Source organism: Mirounga angustirostris, unplaced genomic scaffold (genome assembly GCF_029215605.1).
Source record: "Mirounga angustirostris isolate CCGP_5_RB_7025 unplaced genomic scaffold, mMirAng1.0.hap1 SCAF_16, whole genome shotgun sequence".
Lineage (NCBI taxonomy): Eukaryota > Metazoa > Chordata > Mammalia > Carnivora > Phocidae > Mirounga > Mirounga angustirostris.
Genome location: NW_026991724.1, coordinates 6,256,395 through 6,275,614, shown reverse-complemented (window position 1 = coordinate 6,275,614; position 19,220 = coordinate 6,256,395). Strand labels below are relative to the sequence as shown.

The window sequence follows — 19,220 nt, the reverse complement described above, 5'->3', positions numbered from 1 at the left end:
CATTGTGTCTAATAGGGAACAGCTGCTACCAGCCCAATGCTCACTCTGAAATTACATCTCAATCAGTCTGACTGATTCCTGTGGATAAAGGAGAGTCCAGATTTGGCCAAGGGGAGCAAAAGTGGGGGGAGGGAGGGAGTCTCTTGCCTCACCCACCTCTTGGTGCAAGAATCCTAAAATGGGGAGTTGATGGGGAGGCACTGTGGTGTAGGCTGGAGGAACTAGGATAATTTGGGACCTTGATAAGCTGCATAGACTGCAGTTTTCCGTACAGAGATAGAAGTGACATTATGAGGGAAGGGTTGCATAGCTTCTCTAGGACGGCGTAGAGTTTTAATGTGCTCCCAGAAGCTTTTCCAAGGACTTCTTGATTTTCTAAATCTGAATGAACTAAAATAGGTAGTTACATTTTGGTACTCAGCTTTTGGAGGAAGACACCATGGTTCAAGAAAACTGGGTTGGGGGGGGGCTTCCTGGCTTAGTCGGTAGAGCATGCAACTCTTGATCTTGGGGTTGTGAGTTTGAGCCCCATGCTGGATGTAGAGATTACTTAAGAAAATTAAGAATCTTTAAAAAAATAAAAACTTAACTGTGCTAGAAAAAAAAAATGAGTGAACTCCAACCAAGAGTTTCTGCCTATTTAGTTAAAACAGGAGTACTCAAAGAGAAAAAAATGCCTGTCCTAGAGTGATTTTATGTCCTCCCTTTCTAAGGAAAGTGCCAATTTCAAATATTTTCTCATTATTTCAATCACTGACATCCCCTCGAAACTCAATATTTTGGTGGCTAAATAGTCCCGGATGATGCACTATATCTGTTAGATGGTCTTTCAAAACCAGAAGCAACACAGAAGTCTTTTTATAGGACCACAGATCTTGGTTTGGGGTTCAGAAAATAAGGTCACTATGTGTAGAATGAGGTTGGACTGAAAAACAATCCACAGATCAACCTAGTTTCTCATCCCTTTGGGTAGATACTAAAGTATCTGGGCCAGGTTGTTTTGTAGCCTCTGCTTGAATATCTCCCCTGGTAGACTGGGAGCTCACAGCTCAGAAGGCATCTAATTATGAGTAAGCTTTGTATCTGTAGCCAAACCTGTTTCCTATAGCTTCACTCATCAGGGGCAACAGAAAATGTCCTTTTATTTTGTTGTGATGGTTCTTCAGTTATGTGGAGGGCTACTTTATCCAGCCTCCCCTTTCCCTCAAGTCAGTCCTCTTCCAGGCCAAGCTTCACCACACCCTCATGGAGCTGACATTCAAAAGGACAAGGCTACCACACAATGTAGGGACATTATTCACATAGAATTTGTTGGCTTTGCAAGATATACATACAGAGACAGACACATACACACACGTATCATGGTATATATAATATTAGATAGTGGTAAGAGCTAGAGTATATAGTATGATATCAGATAATGGCAAGAACTATGTGGAAAGATAAAACAAGATACTCAGGGTATGATAGGGGGCAAATACTATCTTATATCAGGTAGGTTGGCGAAAATCTCCCTAAGGAAGCGACACTGAGGAGAGTCCTGATGGAGGGAGGAAGTGAGCTATGCATGAAGGGAAAGGTTCTAGTCAGAAGGGTATTGATTCATAAATTTAAGCATTTTTGGTATGAATGGTCAACGAGGCATTTATTTCCTTAAAAATACTCATACCTATCAGGTCCCAAGAAAATTAAGAGACTTTCTAAATATGCTTGCCCCAATTAATATGAACCACAGATGGATGTGAGCTTGTTCGGGGCTTTGGGGAGGCACGGAATTTGTTTTTTGTGTTCTTTTTTTTAAAAAAAAAATTTAAATTCAATTATTTAACAGTGTATTGTTAGTTTCAGAGGTAGAGTTCAGTGATTTGTTAGTCTTATATAACACCCAGTGCTCATGGGCACCTGGGTGGCTCAGTCAGTTAAGCATCTGCTTTCGGCTCAGGTCATGATCCCAGGGTCCTGGAACCGAGCCCAGGCTCCCTGCTGAGTGGAGGGTCTGCTTCTCCCTCTCCCTCTGCCCCTTCTTCCCACCCCATTTGTCACTCGTGCTATCTCAAATAAATAAATAAAACTTAAAAAAAAAATACCCAGTGCTCATTCCATCATGTGCCCTCCTTAATGCCCATCAGCCAGTTACCCCATCCTCCAACCCCCTCCAGTAACCTCCAGTTTGTGTCTCTTATGGTTTGTCTCCCTCTCTGATTTCGTCTTGTTTCATTTTTCCCTCCCTTCCCCTATGCTCCTCTATTTTGTTTCTTAAATTCCACATATGAGTGAAATCATATAATTGTCTTTCTCTGATTGACTTATTTTGCTTAGCATAATACTTTCTAGTTCCATCCATGTCATTGCAAATGGCAAGATTTCATTTTTTTGATGGCTGAGAAGTATTCCATTGTATATTTATCACATCTTCTTTATCCATTCATCTGTTGATGGACATCTGGGCGCTTTCTGTAGTTGGCTATTGTGGACAATGATTCTATAAACACTGGGGTTCAGGGAGGCACAGAATTTGTATCTCCTTGTCCTTATGAAGGCCTTTCTCCCTCTGGTGTTTCTCTCTGAATAAATGTGTGCCTTCATGGAGTGTAAAGCAAAGGGAACCCATCAGCCAGCCCAATCCTCTGCATCAACCCTGGTGATGCACAGGGTGATAGGAACGTCAGCCAGGTTGCGCTCACATCCCTACCTGTGGGCATGGCACCCCACTCTCACCTGTCCTTAGACCTGTGAAAAAGAGGCATGTAGGATCTTTATGTTTCCCCCAATGAATCTGTCCTGGTTCTTAGTGATTACCATGTCCTTTTCTGAGGACTCAAAAATCATCTGTCTCATCATTTTAGAGTATTATCATGTTTCAAAACCAAGCTTGCACATCTGTAGATCATGGGATACATGTTTCCCCCCCATGCTGAGAAACTGGAATACTATTTTTCTAGCTCCATGGCCTCAGTACCTTTTCTATTCTCCCTGATTCCTTAAAGATTACTGACAGGGACTCTTAGATTATATCTGCAAAGTCTCTCCATACTCTGGGATGTAATTTGTTTAGGCCTAGAGACTTGAACTCATTTAAAACAGCGAGCTGGTCTCCTGCTCTCACCTTACTTATCTCATACTTCAGTGTCTTTTAAAATACATTTATTCAGCCCTCCTGAGTCTAAAGATCATTCTCCTTGATACAGAAGATGGAAATACAATAGAAGTTGTGATATATGACTTTCTCTTTGTTGTTTGTTAATGTTGTATCATCTGCCCCAAGCAGTGAAGTATGTTTTTTAGGTTCATCTTTTTTACTTTGATTGTAGCTGATTAGGGGTGAGTGTGTTTCTGAGTTTGTGGATGAAAGGCTTAACCATATTTCTCATAAGCATATTTCACAACAGTGCCTATTATGTTCTTTCACTTCAATATTCCTATGCACATTTTATCTTGTTTTAGAAGGCAGTTATTAGCAAAGGCTCTGGAACCATACAACCAGGGGCAAATCTTGGCTGTTCCACTAACTCTAGCAGTAAGACCATGGGCAGATCAGTTTACCTGTCTGCATATGAGTTGTTTCTCTGTAAAATGGAGATAATGCTTACCTTGTAGAATTTGAGAGTTAACAATTTAAATTTCTTTTCTTTCTTTTTTTTTTAAAGATTTTATTTATTTATTTGAGAGAGAGAGCGGTGTAAGCAGGGGTGGGGGTGGGGAGGAGAGGGACAAGCAGACTCTGTGCTGAGTGCAGAGCCTGAAGTGGGACTCAATCTCACTATCCTGAGATCATGACCTGAACCGAAATCAAGAGTCAGATACTTAACCAACGGAGCCACCCCAGCGCCCTGAGAGTAAACAATTTAATAAACACAAAGGTCTTAGAATAGTGTCTGGCATATAGTATGTACTTATCGCCACCACCACCATCATCATTTTTAATGTATTTCTATCGTCTTTCAACTATATTTTAAAAATTCTGACCTCATCAGAGAGTTTCCTGGTGAGCCACAGTTTGTCCTTTGGTTAGGGCACATTCAATCCAATTTTTCATATCTTGTATCTCTGGGTATCTAGTGTAAACAGTGAGACTTGGTATAAACAACAAGGATGTGAGACTCTCAAAGACCATGAATCAACAAAGAATGACTAAATTACATTTAGTGTGTTCATGGTGGTAGCAAAGTGAATGGACACATTTTTATAAAGACTCTTATTTGAGTCTGGTTTGAAATAAAAAAGGACTTTCTTCTTAGAATCCAAGAGATGCCAAGTAACCTGCGCACCCATTTCCTAGTTTGAACGATAAAGGAAAACATCCCAGATGACGCCAAACAAATCCATAATAAATCATGGGAATCATAAAATATTGTTTCATAGCAGTATGGAAAGGCAAATTTGCAATCACCAAGGGAACCTTGAGCCTATCAGATCTTTGGGCCATATTAGGACCATTGGAATCTTTGATAGAATTTGGTTGCTACACAGAAGGATTCTTCATCCCCCTGCCTTTATGTTTTCATAATGGATTTCCTTTGGCATAACAGCCATTACATTCTTGGCCTTCTCTGACTGGAGAAGAACTAAACGTACTTAAATCTTGGAGCTCTCCTTTCTCCAGGATACTGATATGTGTTGGAAACTTACAGAAGCAGGGTGGGGAAGGTCCTACAGTAGTGTAGGGATGACTGTGATTGGTGGATAAATCTGCCCAATTGAGGAACAGTGTTAGCAAGTCTTTTTGTGCCCAGACCTCAAGGCAAATTCTCTAATTAGTTTTATCAGTAATAATAATAATAAAGCTGATGTTTTGATTTCTATTCATCTCCTGTGTCTTGTTTCTCAATAGATTTTTAACTTCAGAAGGGGTGAGAGGGATATTATTTATTGATTCTCTCATACGTCAAACAAGGAAAACAAGAAGAATAAAGATAAGCAATATTAATTAGCTTTTCTCTTTACATGTAACCAAGATATGAACCAAGACAGTCTTTAGGCAGACTGTACAAAAATGACCAGATTGACTTCCTCCTGGGAAAATCTGCCCTTATTTCTATCTTTATTCACGGTCAAACAAATAAACAAATCTAGAAACCTATGATGAAGAAAATCAGCTATTGGCAGCAACGAGGCAGAGGGAAAAGCTAGATTGAATTGATTGGAAAATGACTCTCAGGATTAGGGTGGGCCTCCTATTATTTAGAAAGGAAGTAGCAGAGTGTCACTGTCCTGGGGCAAAGGGAAAGTTTGAGCAAGACCAAGAGCACAGGTAATGTAGATGCACAGAAACTTAGATTAGAATTTTCTTAAAATAGTTGTCTTGTACGACAATCCATGCAGTGCCTAGATACATTTTTAGTGCCCCCCCACCTCCCTTAACAAATACATACCAAATTTTATTCTTGCTGAGCTAGAGAGAGCTAAGGAGTCAACTAGAGGTAGAAAGAAAGTAAAATGTGGCCTGGATGTACAGGAGATGGGATATGGATGCTGAGAACTGGAAAAGTTCGACCAGGTTTAAAACTAATGAGTATGGGGCACCTGGGTGGCTCAGTTGGTTGGGCGTCTGTGTTTGGCTGAGGTCATGATCCTGGGACCCTGGGATTGAGCCCCACATCGGGCTCCCTGCTTGTCAGGGAGCCCGCTTCTCCCTCTCCCTGCTGCTCATGCTCTCTCTCGCTATCTGTCTCTCTCTCTCAAAAAAAAAAAACAAACCCCAAAACAAAAAACTAATGAGTATGACTGAAACAGATTGACCAGAAGAGAAGACCCTGGATGTGCTAGGCAAAACCTTCCAGGAGTAGAAGGAAATGAGCACAGGAGAAATTAGAGTTCCCAAGGTGAGGAACCAAGGAGAACCCTGATGAACCACAAAGTTAATGCCAGGAAAGCTTATAGATAGTGAAGATTCTTTGGGATTCAGATGGAAGATTGGTTTTCCTAGGGGCCAAATACCAGAGTAGAATCTAAATCCAAAATTGGTGAAATACTTATTGATCAACTGCTATATGCCTATCATAGTACTGGGCACTGGTGAATGAATAGTGAGCCAATATGACCTATTCTTGCTCACATGGGGTTTACAACCCAGGGGGAAGTAGAGCCAATTAAAAAGAAAAAGTTGCAAGTGCTCCGTGGTGCAGGATGCCATGGGAACACAGAGGCCGTACCTGACCTGGGAGCTGGGAGATAGGTCAGGGAAATCTTTATGGAGAAAGTTCCATCTAAGCTGAGGCCTGAAGGACAAATCAGAGTTAGGCAATCAAGGAAGAACATTCCAAACAAAATGAGTAGCATGTGACAGGGCCTGGGGGGATGGGCAAGAAAAAATTAGGCATTCAGACACCACAAATGGGTTGACACCACACCCCAGGTACTTTTTTTGTATGTAATCACTTTGCCTGAAGTTTGAGTCTGAAGAAAAAATGAAAATGGGCCTTAGCAAGGTCATCAGGAGAGAATGTCCCTTGGTATCTGTTCCTTGGGGTGTAAGGGATGGAGCAATAAAAAATGACATTAAGGGGGGGCTCCAGGTGAGTGGAATGGGTATCGTGAGATGTTCTGTATGCTGAGGCAATGGGCAGAGGGACAGCATGCTACCAAGTCCAGAAGAAAAGAATAATACTGCATAGGAAAGTGGACCTTGTGCATAGCTAGGGGAAAAAAAAGACAATTTAGTTTTATATGTTACATTTTAATAATAGTCATTTGTAACTGCATAATGAAATTTGTGAACAAAAGTTCATTTCTAGAAGAATAATCTCTAACTGATATGCAATGCTTCAGTAGGATTTGGCCAGGTTTTAATTTTGGCTTGAATAAATAATGTAAGACTAGGCTGGGCGAGATAAAAGGAAATCTCTATACTTTCATCTCTCCATGATGGAAATAATAACTACTTTATTTCAAAACAAGTTTCCAATTAGTTTCTGTGAAATATTATTATCCTCTTTTTCCAGATACTGTAGCTCATTTTGAAACTTAATTTTGATAATATATAAACATTTTTAAAACTTACTCTACAGGAATGACAGTTATATTTGGAGAGAGGAATGCTGTTGGGCTATAACTATATTATTTGGGACTGTTCTAAATAATAGTAAAAATAATGAAAAAGAATTAGTCAAAATGTAATCTCTTTCATGGCTATTCATGGCCTGGCATGGACTTACCTTTAGGCCATTTCCTTTAAAATTGTTCAGTGGACTTTTTTTTCCTTCAAGACTAGTAATGCTTCACTTAAGGTTATAAACTCTTTTATCCCCATTTAAAGAGCTGGTATTATTTATTTATTTATTTAAAGATTTTATTTATTCATTTGACAGAGAGAGACACAGCGAGAGAGGGAACACAAGCAGGGGGAGTGGGAGAGGGAGAAGCAGGCTTCCTGCGCAGCAGGGAACCCGATGCGGGGCTCGATCCCAGGACCCTGGGATCATGACCTGAGCTGAAGGCAGATGCTTAACAACTGAGCCACCCAGGGGCCCCTGTGGTGGCTGGTATTATTTAAATAATCAATGAGCCCATTCAGTAAACACTTGAGTACTAACTATGAACCAGACATTGGGCTAGGTGCTAGAGCTTGTGTAGTGAATCATGTAGCTATGACATTTGCTTTTGAGGTACTTAGTTTAGGGGTAGCTGAGAAAGTCTGAGGACTCTTTGGGGGAGAGATCTTACAGAAATAAAGACCCACATTTTAAACATTTTTATTTATTTTTTGACAGAGAGAGAGAGACAGCGAGAGAGGGAACACAAGCAGGAGGAGTGGGAGAGGGAGAAGCAGGCTTCCCTGCTGAGCAAGGAACCCGATGTGGGGCTTGATCCCAGGACCCTGGGATCATGACCTGAGCCGAAGGCAGACGCTAAACAGCTGAGCTACCCAGGTGCCCCAAAGACCCACATTTTAATTTGTATCTTAATTCAGGACTTGGCCATTATCTATAAATCATCCCAGATGGATAAACTGAGGCACGGATTATTCAGGCTCAACCCATTAGTCATAAAGTGGTGATTTAAGTTGAAAAGTTGGTCCCCTGATGAGTTCTTCACTCCCCAGGCCAAGCTCACTTTCCTACAATTGCAGTGTTCTCTTCACTCTGTTTTTCTTCCTTCGAAGCAGAAAGACAGACTGGTGATGCTGTTTTTCAGATGAAGAAAACAAGGCAGGGGAGTTTACCCAAGGCCACTTATCACTTTTATGGAGGAGCCAGCATCACAGCTCCTACCCTTTGAGTTTCCAGGCCGTTGCCTAGCTACCAAACCTCCCTGCCTCTTCCACTGCACCACAGCCAGGCAGGCACTTAATAATCATGAAAGGGAGAGCTCGGAGTGATTCTGGGGAGTTTGTTTTCACATACCAATGAATTTTATTCTTCTTGTGGTCAGTAACCTATACCCATTTGTTTTAGACAGCATCCCTGTCTTTGGTCCACAAAGAAGCTTTCTTATCTACATTGATGATTTCTCTTTTCTCTCTTTCTCAACTGTTCTTTCTGGGGGAATTTGCTCTTTACAGGTATCACACACTTAAAAAAAAGTCTGTCTTAAAAAAACAATGTCTGGCTTCCCACAGAAGAGTCTCACTATAGCAGTTTTAAAGGATAGAATGCAGTTTGGTGAAAGTTAATTAAATTCCATCAGAAAGTAACACTTCTTCTTAAAGTGTTAGCTCCATTAATTATTTAACTGTGTTAAAAACATTTGAGCACTTATTTGTTGAAGATATTAGTGGGAATAAAAAGATAAATTTGTTTATCCTTTCAAGTATGTTTTATTGATTGCCTGACATGTGCCAAAGACCATGCTAATGCTGGGGATTCTGTAGTTTTCCTTATGTTGCAAGTAGTCCAGGTGGAGTCAGTCTGAAATGATCACACAAGTAGACAACTGCAACTTTCATATGTGCCTCAAAGGAGAAGCACATGATGCTGAGAGTGCCCGTTATGGTGGCTTTAACAGTCAGGGAAAGCTTATTAGGGAAAGTGATGCTTGAGTTGAGTTCTGATGAATAATAGAGGGAACTAGACAAATAGGAAGGAAAGAGCATTTCAGGCAGAGGAAACAACATGTTCAAAGGCCCTGTGGTGGGTGGGAACATGTGCAGTCCAGGAGCCATAAGACTAGCATGGTTGGAATGAAATAAGAGGTCAAGAGGAAGCTGGAAAGGCAGGTAGAGGCCAGACTGTACATGGTATCAGACCTGTACTATATTATCTCACGGCCTCAGTCTGATTTCAGCCAAGGCTATGATGGACAGTGCCATCAGCTCCCACCAAATTTGTGCTGACCTCATTCTAAGTGTGCCTGGGGCTTCTCTGGTCCCCAGGCCTGGGGCACTTATAGGAGACCACTGGCAGTCACATGTGAGCAGCTCACAAGTGCCAGGGAGTTAGTATCCATAGGCAACTCCCAATTATTGGTGGATGAAAGTTGACTGGTGAATGCTTCTCCCCTTTGTCTCTGGCGGACAGTTCTGAAATGCATTCCCCACGGTCCCTCAGAAGTTCCCACTGGATTAATACAGTTGCTCACAGTGATGGTCAACTTGCTCATTCATTTCCTCCCTCCCTGTTTCACTCATTTTCCCCAATCCATGACTCCTATTCCTTGGGGTCACTTCCTAAATGAAACAGTACAAGCAAGCTTTTGTATTCTGCTGCTTGTGGGGAAGCCAGATATGAGATACCATGTTAAGGAGCTTGAAATTTTGTCTTTGTCTTAAAATCAATGGAAAATGAGTGTTTTAAATAGGGTGGTGAATTAGCACTTTTGCACTTCAAAGAGATCATTTTGACTGCAGTGTGGAAAATGGATTGGAGGAAGGCAAGGGTAGGTGAGGATAGAGCAGTTCATGGGCTGTAGTAGTCTAGGCAAACATAGCTGGAGCAATAAGGATGAAGAGAAGTAGATTTGAAATATATTTAGCGTTCTAATTGACAGGACTTGGTGACAGATTGGCTACGGCAAGTGAGGGACAAGGAAATATTTGAAATGACTCCTAGGTGTCTGACTTTCTTAGCTGAATGGATGATGATGCTGTTCACTGAGTTGGGGGACTCTGGAAGGTCAGGTGTGGGGGAAGGAGTCTCAGTTAAGGTTCTTTATGAATATGAACTGGCTTAAACAAAAGGAGAATTAGTTGACTAACAGAAATGAGAAAAAAAAAAAAACGGCTAAACTGGCTTTAGGCATGACTTGTTTAGGAGCCAAACAATGTGATAAGGATCAGTCTCTCAGCTCTACTTCTCTTGGGTACCTTTGGCTGCTTAGGGAAGCAAAATGACCACATTCTCAGACCACCGGGTATAGGAAGAGGGCTTTTGTCTCCAGGAACCCAGCTAAGGCATCATAGTGACTCATTTGCTCTGATTGGATTACATGCCCACAGGCCAATAGATACCCTGCTCAGGGGGATGGGATATGTGGATTGGTTTAGGTTAATTGCTGCTTACCCCTGGTTGTGGATGGGGTCATTATCATGGAGACTAGATTGGCCAAGAGTGGGAGAGGTGAAGTCCTTGAAGGAAATCTGGATGTTGCTGCTGTAGGAAGGGGAAAATGGGTGCTGAGGTGACCAAAAGTTCTCATTCTCAGGGAGAAAGTTCCTGAGTTTTGTTCTGAACAAGTGTTTGAGTTTCCTTTAAGACCTTCAGAAGACAGTGGATGGCAAGGACCTGAAAAATTAACTAGGAGAGGAATACCTACTGAGAGAAGAAGAGGACCAAGGACCAAGTGTTAAAGGATTCCAACACTGAGCTGGAATTCTAGGTAAAGGGGAATTGATCTGAAAATAGGAGAAGGAATAAACAAAGAAGTAGGAAGAAATCTTGGAGGACTGACTCATTGAATAAACAATAAATGTGACACATAATAGCTGCCTCCTTGGAATTCACAGTCCAGTAACCAGACTTGAGTTCAAAACCGATGGTGATATAGAGAGAACTTCGATTTCCACCAAGTTAACTGTTGTGTTAGAGGCACGAATCCCTGGCACATCCAGTGGGAACACAGAGAAGAGAGCAGCTAATCATTCTTGGTGGGGAAAGGGATCATGTGAGAAGAGTCTTGAAAGATGAATAAGATTTTGCCATTTGGAGAAGAAAAAAAGCTCAGGTCCAAGTTCCATCTTACATAAAGGAGTCAGGAAGGAATCAGAACTAAGGGATGGCAACCTAAACTATGAGAACTTCAGGAAATAAGCAAGGACCAAGTAAGGGTATGTTGGCTAAGGAAGAAAAGCTGGAGGTATCATATAGGTCATGTTTATGGATGGCTGTTTATCTTAGGGCTTGACTGTATCACTCCATCACTTCAAAAACCAACTTGACTGGCCTTTATCCTAGATTGGCCACTTGGTTGGCATATCATGTTGGTTTTTTTGTTTGGCATTAGAAGGACTCTAAATCTAAAAGGTTTTTATGGTGGGTATTGACTAGTTGCTTTCTGTTACTTCTAAAGTGAGGACAGGAATAAATGATTACATTTCTGCAAAGGCAATTTAAGTTAGACATTAGGAAGTGTTTTCTTATCAGTGACATTTATTTTACTTGTCTGCATCAGCCTTACAATTTATAGACTTAGTCAGACAATGATAATAACAGCCAAAGAAAGAAGGCTGTACAATAAACAAGCAAGCAAACAAACAAAAAATGAGTAAGCAAAATTGTTAAGTTTATTGGGGATGGGAGTGTTAAGGAAATTATATCTGGAGCAATCACCATAACATTTCCAACTAGCTAAGGACATGTTTCTGAAGGAATTATGATTTAGGGATCTGATTAGCTAGAAGGGTTTAGGGCACTCTTTCCAGGCATTCCAGGCAGGGGGTAGCTGTAATAGGCACATTAATGGCCCCTCAAAGATGTCCATGTCCTCATTCCTACAACCTGTGAATATATTTCATGACATGGCAGGGAAGAATTTAGTTTGCAGATGAAATTAAGGTTGTTAATCAGCTGAGTTTAAGATACAGAGGTTTTCTGGATTATCCTGGTGGGTCTCATTTTAAAGCATAAGGGTTCTTTAAAGTAGAGGAAGGCAGAAGAGGAAGTCAGAGAAAGCTCTGAAGATGCTATGCTGCTGGTTTTGAAGATGGAGGTAGGGGCTATGAACCAAGGAATGCGGGCAGCCTCTAGAAGCTGGAAAAGGGAAGGAAGCAGATTCTCCCCTAGAGCCTCCAAAAAAGAGGTTTCCAGCTTTGTTGGCACCTTGATTGTAGCCCACAAAAAGTTATTTTGGATTTCTGACCTGTAGATCTGTAAGATAGTAAGTTTGTGGGTTGTTTTTTTTTTTTTTTTTTTTTTAATTTTTGGTTTTTAAAACTTTTTATTTGCATTTGAAAAAAATTGTGCATTCCAGTAATTAAAATCATTTTAACAAAAAAGTGGCACTCTGATTAAACCTGCATTTTATAGCCTGCAGGGCACCTTGGGCTAGCTTTTTTTTTACTCTAGATTTCACTGTTGTCCTACCTTGCTTCTTCCTTCACCAAAATTCAATTTCTTTTCCTTCCCTGCCAGCCAGGCCAGCAGATGGGGTAGGCGGGAGCAGCCCTCGTTGTCAGTAGTTCTTTGATGTGAAAAGGGGCAGCGCCGTCATTTAAACTTGGTCCAACCTCTTTGCATCTTATAAAGTTAAACAGCTAAAAGAAGTAAAATAAGGCAATGCTTGTGGAATGCACAGTGCATAGTGGTGGTGCGTGCCTCATTACAATTACCTGCTTGCTTCTCCTGTTCAATCATTTCTTTTGAAGGCAGTGGATTTTTGTCTTCCATTTCTGTCTTCTTCAGTCTTGATTTATCAAATTTCTCAATCTTAGCCATATTGGGTTTTTCAGACATGGATGCAGAGGAAGTGGAGCGAGGCGCCTGAGCTAGCGAAGTCTGGTCTGTTCAGTGGCCGCCGAGTCTGTTTGTGTTGTTTTAAGTCAGGTGGCTGAGATGGTCTAATGGATGAGAGACATAGAGTCAGTTTGCTTCTGGGATAGACTGAAGCTAGTTGGAAATAGGGGAGGCCATGGACTCAAGATGTTATTATTATCTCTTGTTAATTTTTAAAACCTTTTATTTTGGGATAATATTTTGGGACTTTTAGAAAAGTTGCAAAAATAGTGCAAAAAATTCTTAAATATATTTTTTTAAGATTTTATTTATTTATTTGAGAGAGAGCACATGAGAGGAGGGAGGGTCAGAGGGAGAAGCAGGCTCCCCGCCAAGCAGGGAGCCCGATGCGGGACTCGATCCAGGGACTCCAGGATCATGACCTGAGCCGAAGGCAGTCGCTTAACCAACTGAGCCACCCAGGCACCCAGTGCAAAAAATTCTTACCCTTTACATAAGTTACCTAAATGATAACATTGTAACATACTCGCTTTATCATTTTCTCTTTCTACATAAATACATAAATAAAACATATACTACATAAATATAATAAGTATTCTCTAATATTTCACTCTCTGTGTGTTTATATATTATATATATATATATATATATATTTTGAACTGTTTGAGAGTAAATTAAAGATATGGTGTCTCCCTTTTCCCCAAATACTTCATTGTGTGAGTCTTGAAAAACATAACCATCGTACAGTGATCAAAATCAAGAAATTAAAAATGACACAACACTATTAGCCAATCTAAGAGCTTACTTAAATGTTGCCATTTGCCCCATTAATGTCCTTCACAGCAAAGAGAATATTTTTTTCAGATCCAGGATCTGACCCAGGATCAGATGTTGCATTTGGATCCCATATCATTTGTCTCCTGTCATCTGGAGCAATAATTCAGTCGGTCTCTCTGTTTCATGATTTCCACATTTTTAAAGAGTATAAGCCAGTCATTTTGTAGATTCTCCCTCAGTATGGATTTATGTAATGCTCTTGTGTGATTAAGATTCAGGTTATGCATTTTTGGCATGAGTACTCAGTAATGGTACCATATCCTTCTCTGTGCATCATATCAGGAGGTACTTGCTTAAGATAATGTTTGCCAGGTTACTTCACTGTAAAGTTACTATCATTCTCCTTATATTTAATAAGTATCTTGTGGGGAGATATTTGAGACAATACAAATATCTTGTTTCTCATAATACTTTCACTCACCAATTTTAGCATCCATGATTCTTGTCTAAAACATGTAATTCTATGGTGGCTGCCATTTAGAGTTTCCAGTTATTTAAAATTTAAATCTATGTCTTTAAGAGGTGGGGATTTTTAAAACATAACCCCAATACCTTCATCTCATCTAAAAGCAAATTAATAGTAATTCCTTAATTACAAATTTTAAAGGCTTTTATTTTGAGATAATTTTAGACATACAGAAGAATTTCAAAAGCAGTATAGAGGGTTACTGTATACCAGTGATTTTCTGTTAAATCTATAGATCATATTGGGAAGAACTGGCAATTTAATAATACTGTGTCTTCCATCTATGAATGTGATTATTTGGATCTTCCTTTTTTTTTTTTTTTTCTTTAGTGTTTTGTAGTTTTCACTGTACGGATCTTGCATATATTCTATTCTACATATAGCATGAATGACATATATGAAACTAAATTTCATTTTTGGAGGGCTATTATAAATGGTGTTTAAAAAAACTTTGAATTCTAATTTGTCATTGCCAGTATGCAGAATTGACTTTGTATCATGCAAAGGTGCCCAACACAAATACTAGTTCTAGGAGGTATTTTTGGTGTATATTTTGTGATTTTCTACATAGACAATCATGTCATAATATGAATGGAGACCATTTTCTTTCTTCTTCTCCAATTTGTAAGCCTTTGATTTTCTTTTGTTGTTTTATTGTGTTGCCTGGAATGTGCCCAGTATGATGCATCCAGTTGGTGTTGAATAGGAGTGGTGAGAGAGGACATCCCTTGCTTGATCTCAATGGGAAAGCATTCAGTTTTTTGCCATTAAGCATGATGTTTTTCCTTCTTTATTTTTTTCTGTTACCATTGTGATTTATGTTGATTGATTTTCAAATCAGTATTTCTGGGATAAACCCTTCTTGGTTGTGAGGTACTATTCTTTTTGCATAATGTTTGATTTGATTTGCTAATATTATATTAACTATTCTCACTGACCTCTCTCACAGGTTTTCCATCCAGTGGCATTTACGTCAGATAAATGAATGGCCACATTTCTTCTCTCCTTACAGGTATCTCCCTCTTCTTGTGTTTTGGACCAGTTGGTTGCCCTGAGACCTCATTTTCCAATGGGTTTGAAAAAAAGTCATGAATTTGTAGTTTGTCTGGCTTTTTTTTTTTGGTAGTTGCTGTTGTAAGTGTGAAAATTATGTTCTATGCAGCTTTTTATCCCTGAGTGGAAACTAGAGACTCCACAAGTGTTTTCTCACAATTGTTTGAGTCAGAATCCAAATCAGATTTGTGTATGTCCCTTAAGTCTCTTTTGGTGTATATTTTCTTCCTCTTTTTCTGTCTTTTTGTTTTTACTTGCTATTTTTTTCTGTTATTGTTGTCAAAGATACTGGGTTGTCTATCTTATAATGTTTCCCACAGCCTGAATTTTACTGATTGCATCCCTGTGGTATGGCTTAATATGGTCCTCTGTCTACTGTTTTTCCTGTTAATTTTGAGGCTTCATTAGAATCAGGTTTATTTTTCCTTGAAAATCCATAATCTGGATATTGTGTGTGTGTGTGTGTGTGTGTGATTTATCAGCTACTGATGTTTAGTGCCTGCATTTATTAATTCACTAAGGCTTTTTATTTTTTTAAAAGATTTTATTTATTTATTTGTTGGAGAGAGAGAGAGATTGAGCACACACATGCATAAGCAGGGGGAGTGGCAGACGGAGAGAGGGAGAAGCAGGCTCTCCACTGAGCAAAGAGCCCAATGGGGGACTTCATCCCAGGACCCTGGGATCATAACCTGAGCCAAAGGCAGACACTTAACTGACTGAGCCACCCAGACATCCCTCATTAGGACTTTTTTTTTTTTTTTAAGATTTTATTTATTTATTTGACAGAGTGAGAGAAGGAACACAAGCGGGGGGGGGTGGGGGTGGGAGAGGGAGAAGCAGGCTTCCCACTGAGCAGGGAGGACCCTGGGATCATGACCCGAGCCAAAGACAGACGCTTAAAGACTGAGCCACCCAGGTGCCCCTAAAAAGCCTTTTTTTTAACTGTAATGAAAATTACAGTAAAAAATCTGTAATGAAAATTCTGTAATGAAGATAAAGAAAATGAGGCTCAGAGAGGTTAAGTGACTTTACTAGGTCAATATAGCCAGTTAGTAAAAGTTGTAGCCAAGCTTGGAACCTGTGTTTTAGGAATGCAAGCCCTTTTTGCTTTCTATAAGCATATTGCCTTTCTAAACATTGCATTATTAAGCAATAGGAAGATCAATTTTCCATCCCTAGGTACATGAGACATATTCATCTCTTTTAGGAAGATTGAATTCTGTTTTGCTTAGAGGCATAGGACCATACCAAATGATTATTCAAAGAAATTTTTCCCTCAAGTTCTGGGTTATGTTCCTTTTTATGGATACAATTAATTTTTTTTTTCATGCTAATTCTAGTGTCTAGAATGGTGTCTAAACTCAACTCTGAATCCTGAGCACATTTGGGCTTTTGCTTGCTCCTCCAGTGCTATGGAATAAAAGACAACAAAACAAACAGATGTAGATTAAGTACTACAAAGCAATTTGTCTTTTATACTGCATTCAAGACTTGCTAATAAAATTTCTCTTCAGCTTGGAAAGAGAGAGAGATAGAGGAAGGAGAGAGAGGAGGGATAATGTTGTGATTGGTTTTTATCTACCACCTAAATTTTTCATGAGTTTGTATCTAAGGTGATATAGCATCTCTCTTGGGGGGCAAGCAATTCCATGAATTATTGGTTAGAGTTTTGTAGAGACAACTGAAGAAACAGACATTTTTACCTCTATTAAAAATAGATTTATCATGTTCAAATCAACCAAGGACAGACATCTTTCTGGACCCAAGCATTCACTTTTCAACACAAGTGAATGTACTCATGTAACCATCCTATATCATCTGATGCATGACTGTGATGTTCCTGAGCTTATTTTCCAAAAGAGGACAGAGCTTCCCACTCTGCAAGTATTTCCTGAAATCTCTATAATTTATTAAATCTGTAATAATAAGGATTATTATTGAAGCAACTTTCAATCTATTTCAAATCCAATTTTTTTAAAAAAAGATTTTATTTATTTGAGAGAGTGAGTGAGAGAGAGAGTGTGAGAGGGGAGAGGGTCAGAGGGAGAATCAGACTCAGGGAGCCTGATATGGAACTCGATCCTGGGACTCCAGGATCATGACCTGAGCCGAAGGCAGTTGCTCAACCAACTGAGCCACCCAGGTGCCCCGCAAATCCAATTTTTGAATTAAGGAAGGATGAATTTGGCTTTATCTTTTAACCACAGGGTTCTGAGAACCCCCAAGCACAGGAAAGGCTCTGCCCCCTCTGCTTTTCCCACCTAGACTCAGAAACTCTTAAGTGCGAATGGACATTTTGGCCTGCGTTGGGGCAAATGGAGGTATTGGGATCATACTGGACATAGGAGAAAATGGAGCAGAAACCCAAAGAACCTACCTAACTTTGGAAACTGTCAAGAGTCGAGTACAAGGACCAGAGTGAACAGATGTAAAAGCAGGAATTAAATTTAGATCCCTAGAACTTTTAGAATATTTAGGTAATATGGAGTTGTAGTGATTGTCTGGTCCAACCCATTTTGGTGAGATGACTTACCCAAAGTCACAAAATTGCCACTGGCCAAAGAGATGTTGAAATTCTGTCCTCTTGAGCTGTCCCTTGAACTTCTCTCTTCCCCCAGCAACTGAAATTCAGAAAACCTGGACATGGGGTCTGGCTCTATTGTTAACTGCATCTGTGATCTCGTGCAAGTCACTGATTGTCACTGAAACTCATTTTCCCCATCTGAAAAATGGGGATAATAATACCTTTCAGGTTGTAGTTGATTAAATGGATTTGGAAGAAGTAAAGCACATGGAGAAGTTATTAGAGCTGTGGAATCAAGCTAAGTCTAGTTAGATCTACTCATATTCCTTAGGAAATTTCATGCTAGATCTAGACTCAACTTCTTCTGGAACACTTTGGGTGTGAATCCAAAGCCCATTAATGTTTCACATAATTAAGAGGCAGTGAGGCGGCCAGCCACCACCTCAGTAACATCATCCCTAAGGGCCCACTTATGGTCTGGAAGGAATCTGACTCTTGGAAGTTGCTGGAAGGATTATGTGGGCATCCTTTAACATCTTCTTTCTGCTGTGAAAAAAATATATAGTTAATAGATTTCACTACTGCTATGGGAGTGTTCACCAGGGATCTCTGGAAAGAGTAATCTTCACATTTAGAAGTATTTTCTCATTTTAGATAATGGAATGATGAGGTGAAAAATGATCTTGGCTACTTATGATTCTAAAAAGCCTTTGGACTGAATAATTTGGTGAATTAGACATAATGGCAGCAAAGAAGTAACTCATTTACTACAAGGTCCACTTAGTTATTTAATCACTTTTACTGTCATACAAATACGCATTCCCATGCAAAGTGGTGAAAAGTTAGTAATGGCATAAAAATGCAAATTGTATAATGACAGCTCTCTTCTCTAAAGGGGTAGCTGCTTCATTCTGGACAGTTCTGTGATTGAGCCAAGACTCTTTGTGGTGTGTACATTATAGAAGAGCAGTGATTGGTATCCCTCACTTTGTCCCTAGATTATTATACATTGTGGAACAGAGCGACATAAAATTGGCAAGTTAGGGGCACCTGGGTGGCTCAGTAGGTTGAGCGACTGCCTTTGGCTCAGGTCATGATCCTGGAGTCCCAGGATCGAGTCCCGCATCGGGCTCCCTGCTCGGCAGGGGGTCTGCTTCTCCCTCTGACCCTCCCCCCTCTCATGGGCTCTCTCTCATTCTCTCTCTCTCAAATAAATAAATAAAATCTTTAAAAAAAAAAAAGAAAGAAAGAAAGAAAGAAGTGAGTCCCAAGGGCGCCTGGGCGGCTCAGTCGGTTGAGCGACTGCCTTCGGCTCAGGTCATGATCCTGGAGTCCCAGGATCAAGTCCTGCGTCGGGCTCCCTGCTCGGCAGGGAGTCTGCTTCTCCCTCTGACCCTCCTCCCGCTCATGCTCTCTGTCTCTCATTCTCTCTGTCTCAAATAAATGGATAAAATCTTAAAAAAAAAAAATTGGCAAGTTAGACTGCTTTGTGCTTAAATGAGATCATTAGTGT

At 40.1% G+C, this 19,220-nt stretch overlaps 2 protein-coding genes across 4 annotated transcripts in view; one reads left to right on the top strand and one right to left on the bottom strand.

The window, feature by feature from the left end:
* Positions 1 to 19,220, top strand: part of CDH13 (cadherin 13) — a 1,446,671-nt gene that overhangs the window by 17,486 nt on the left and 1,409,965 nt on the right. The window lies entirely within an intron of this gene.
* LOC123855945 (thymosin beta-4-like) lies at positions 8,816 to 12,824 on the bottom strand. Its single transcript, XM_045892072.1, has 2 exons — positions 12,701 to 12,824; positions 8,816 to 8,934 (listed from the first exon to the last, which is right to left on the bottom strand). Exons 1-2 carry the CDS (start codon positions 12,822 to 12,824, stop codon positions 8,816 to 8,818), a joined length of 243 nt encoding a protein of 80 aa, XP_045748028.1.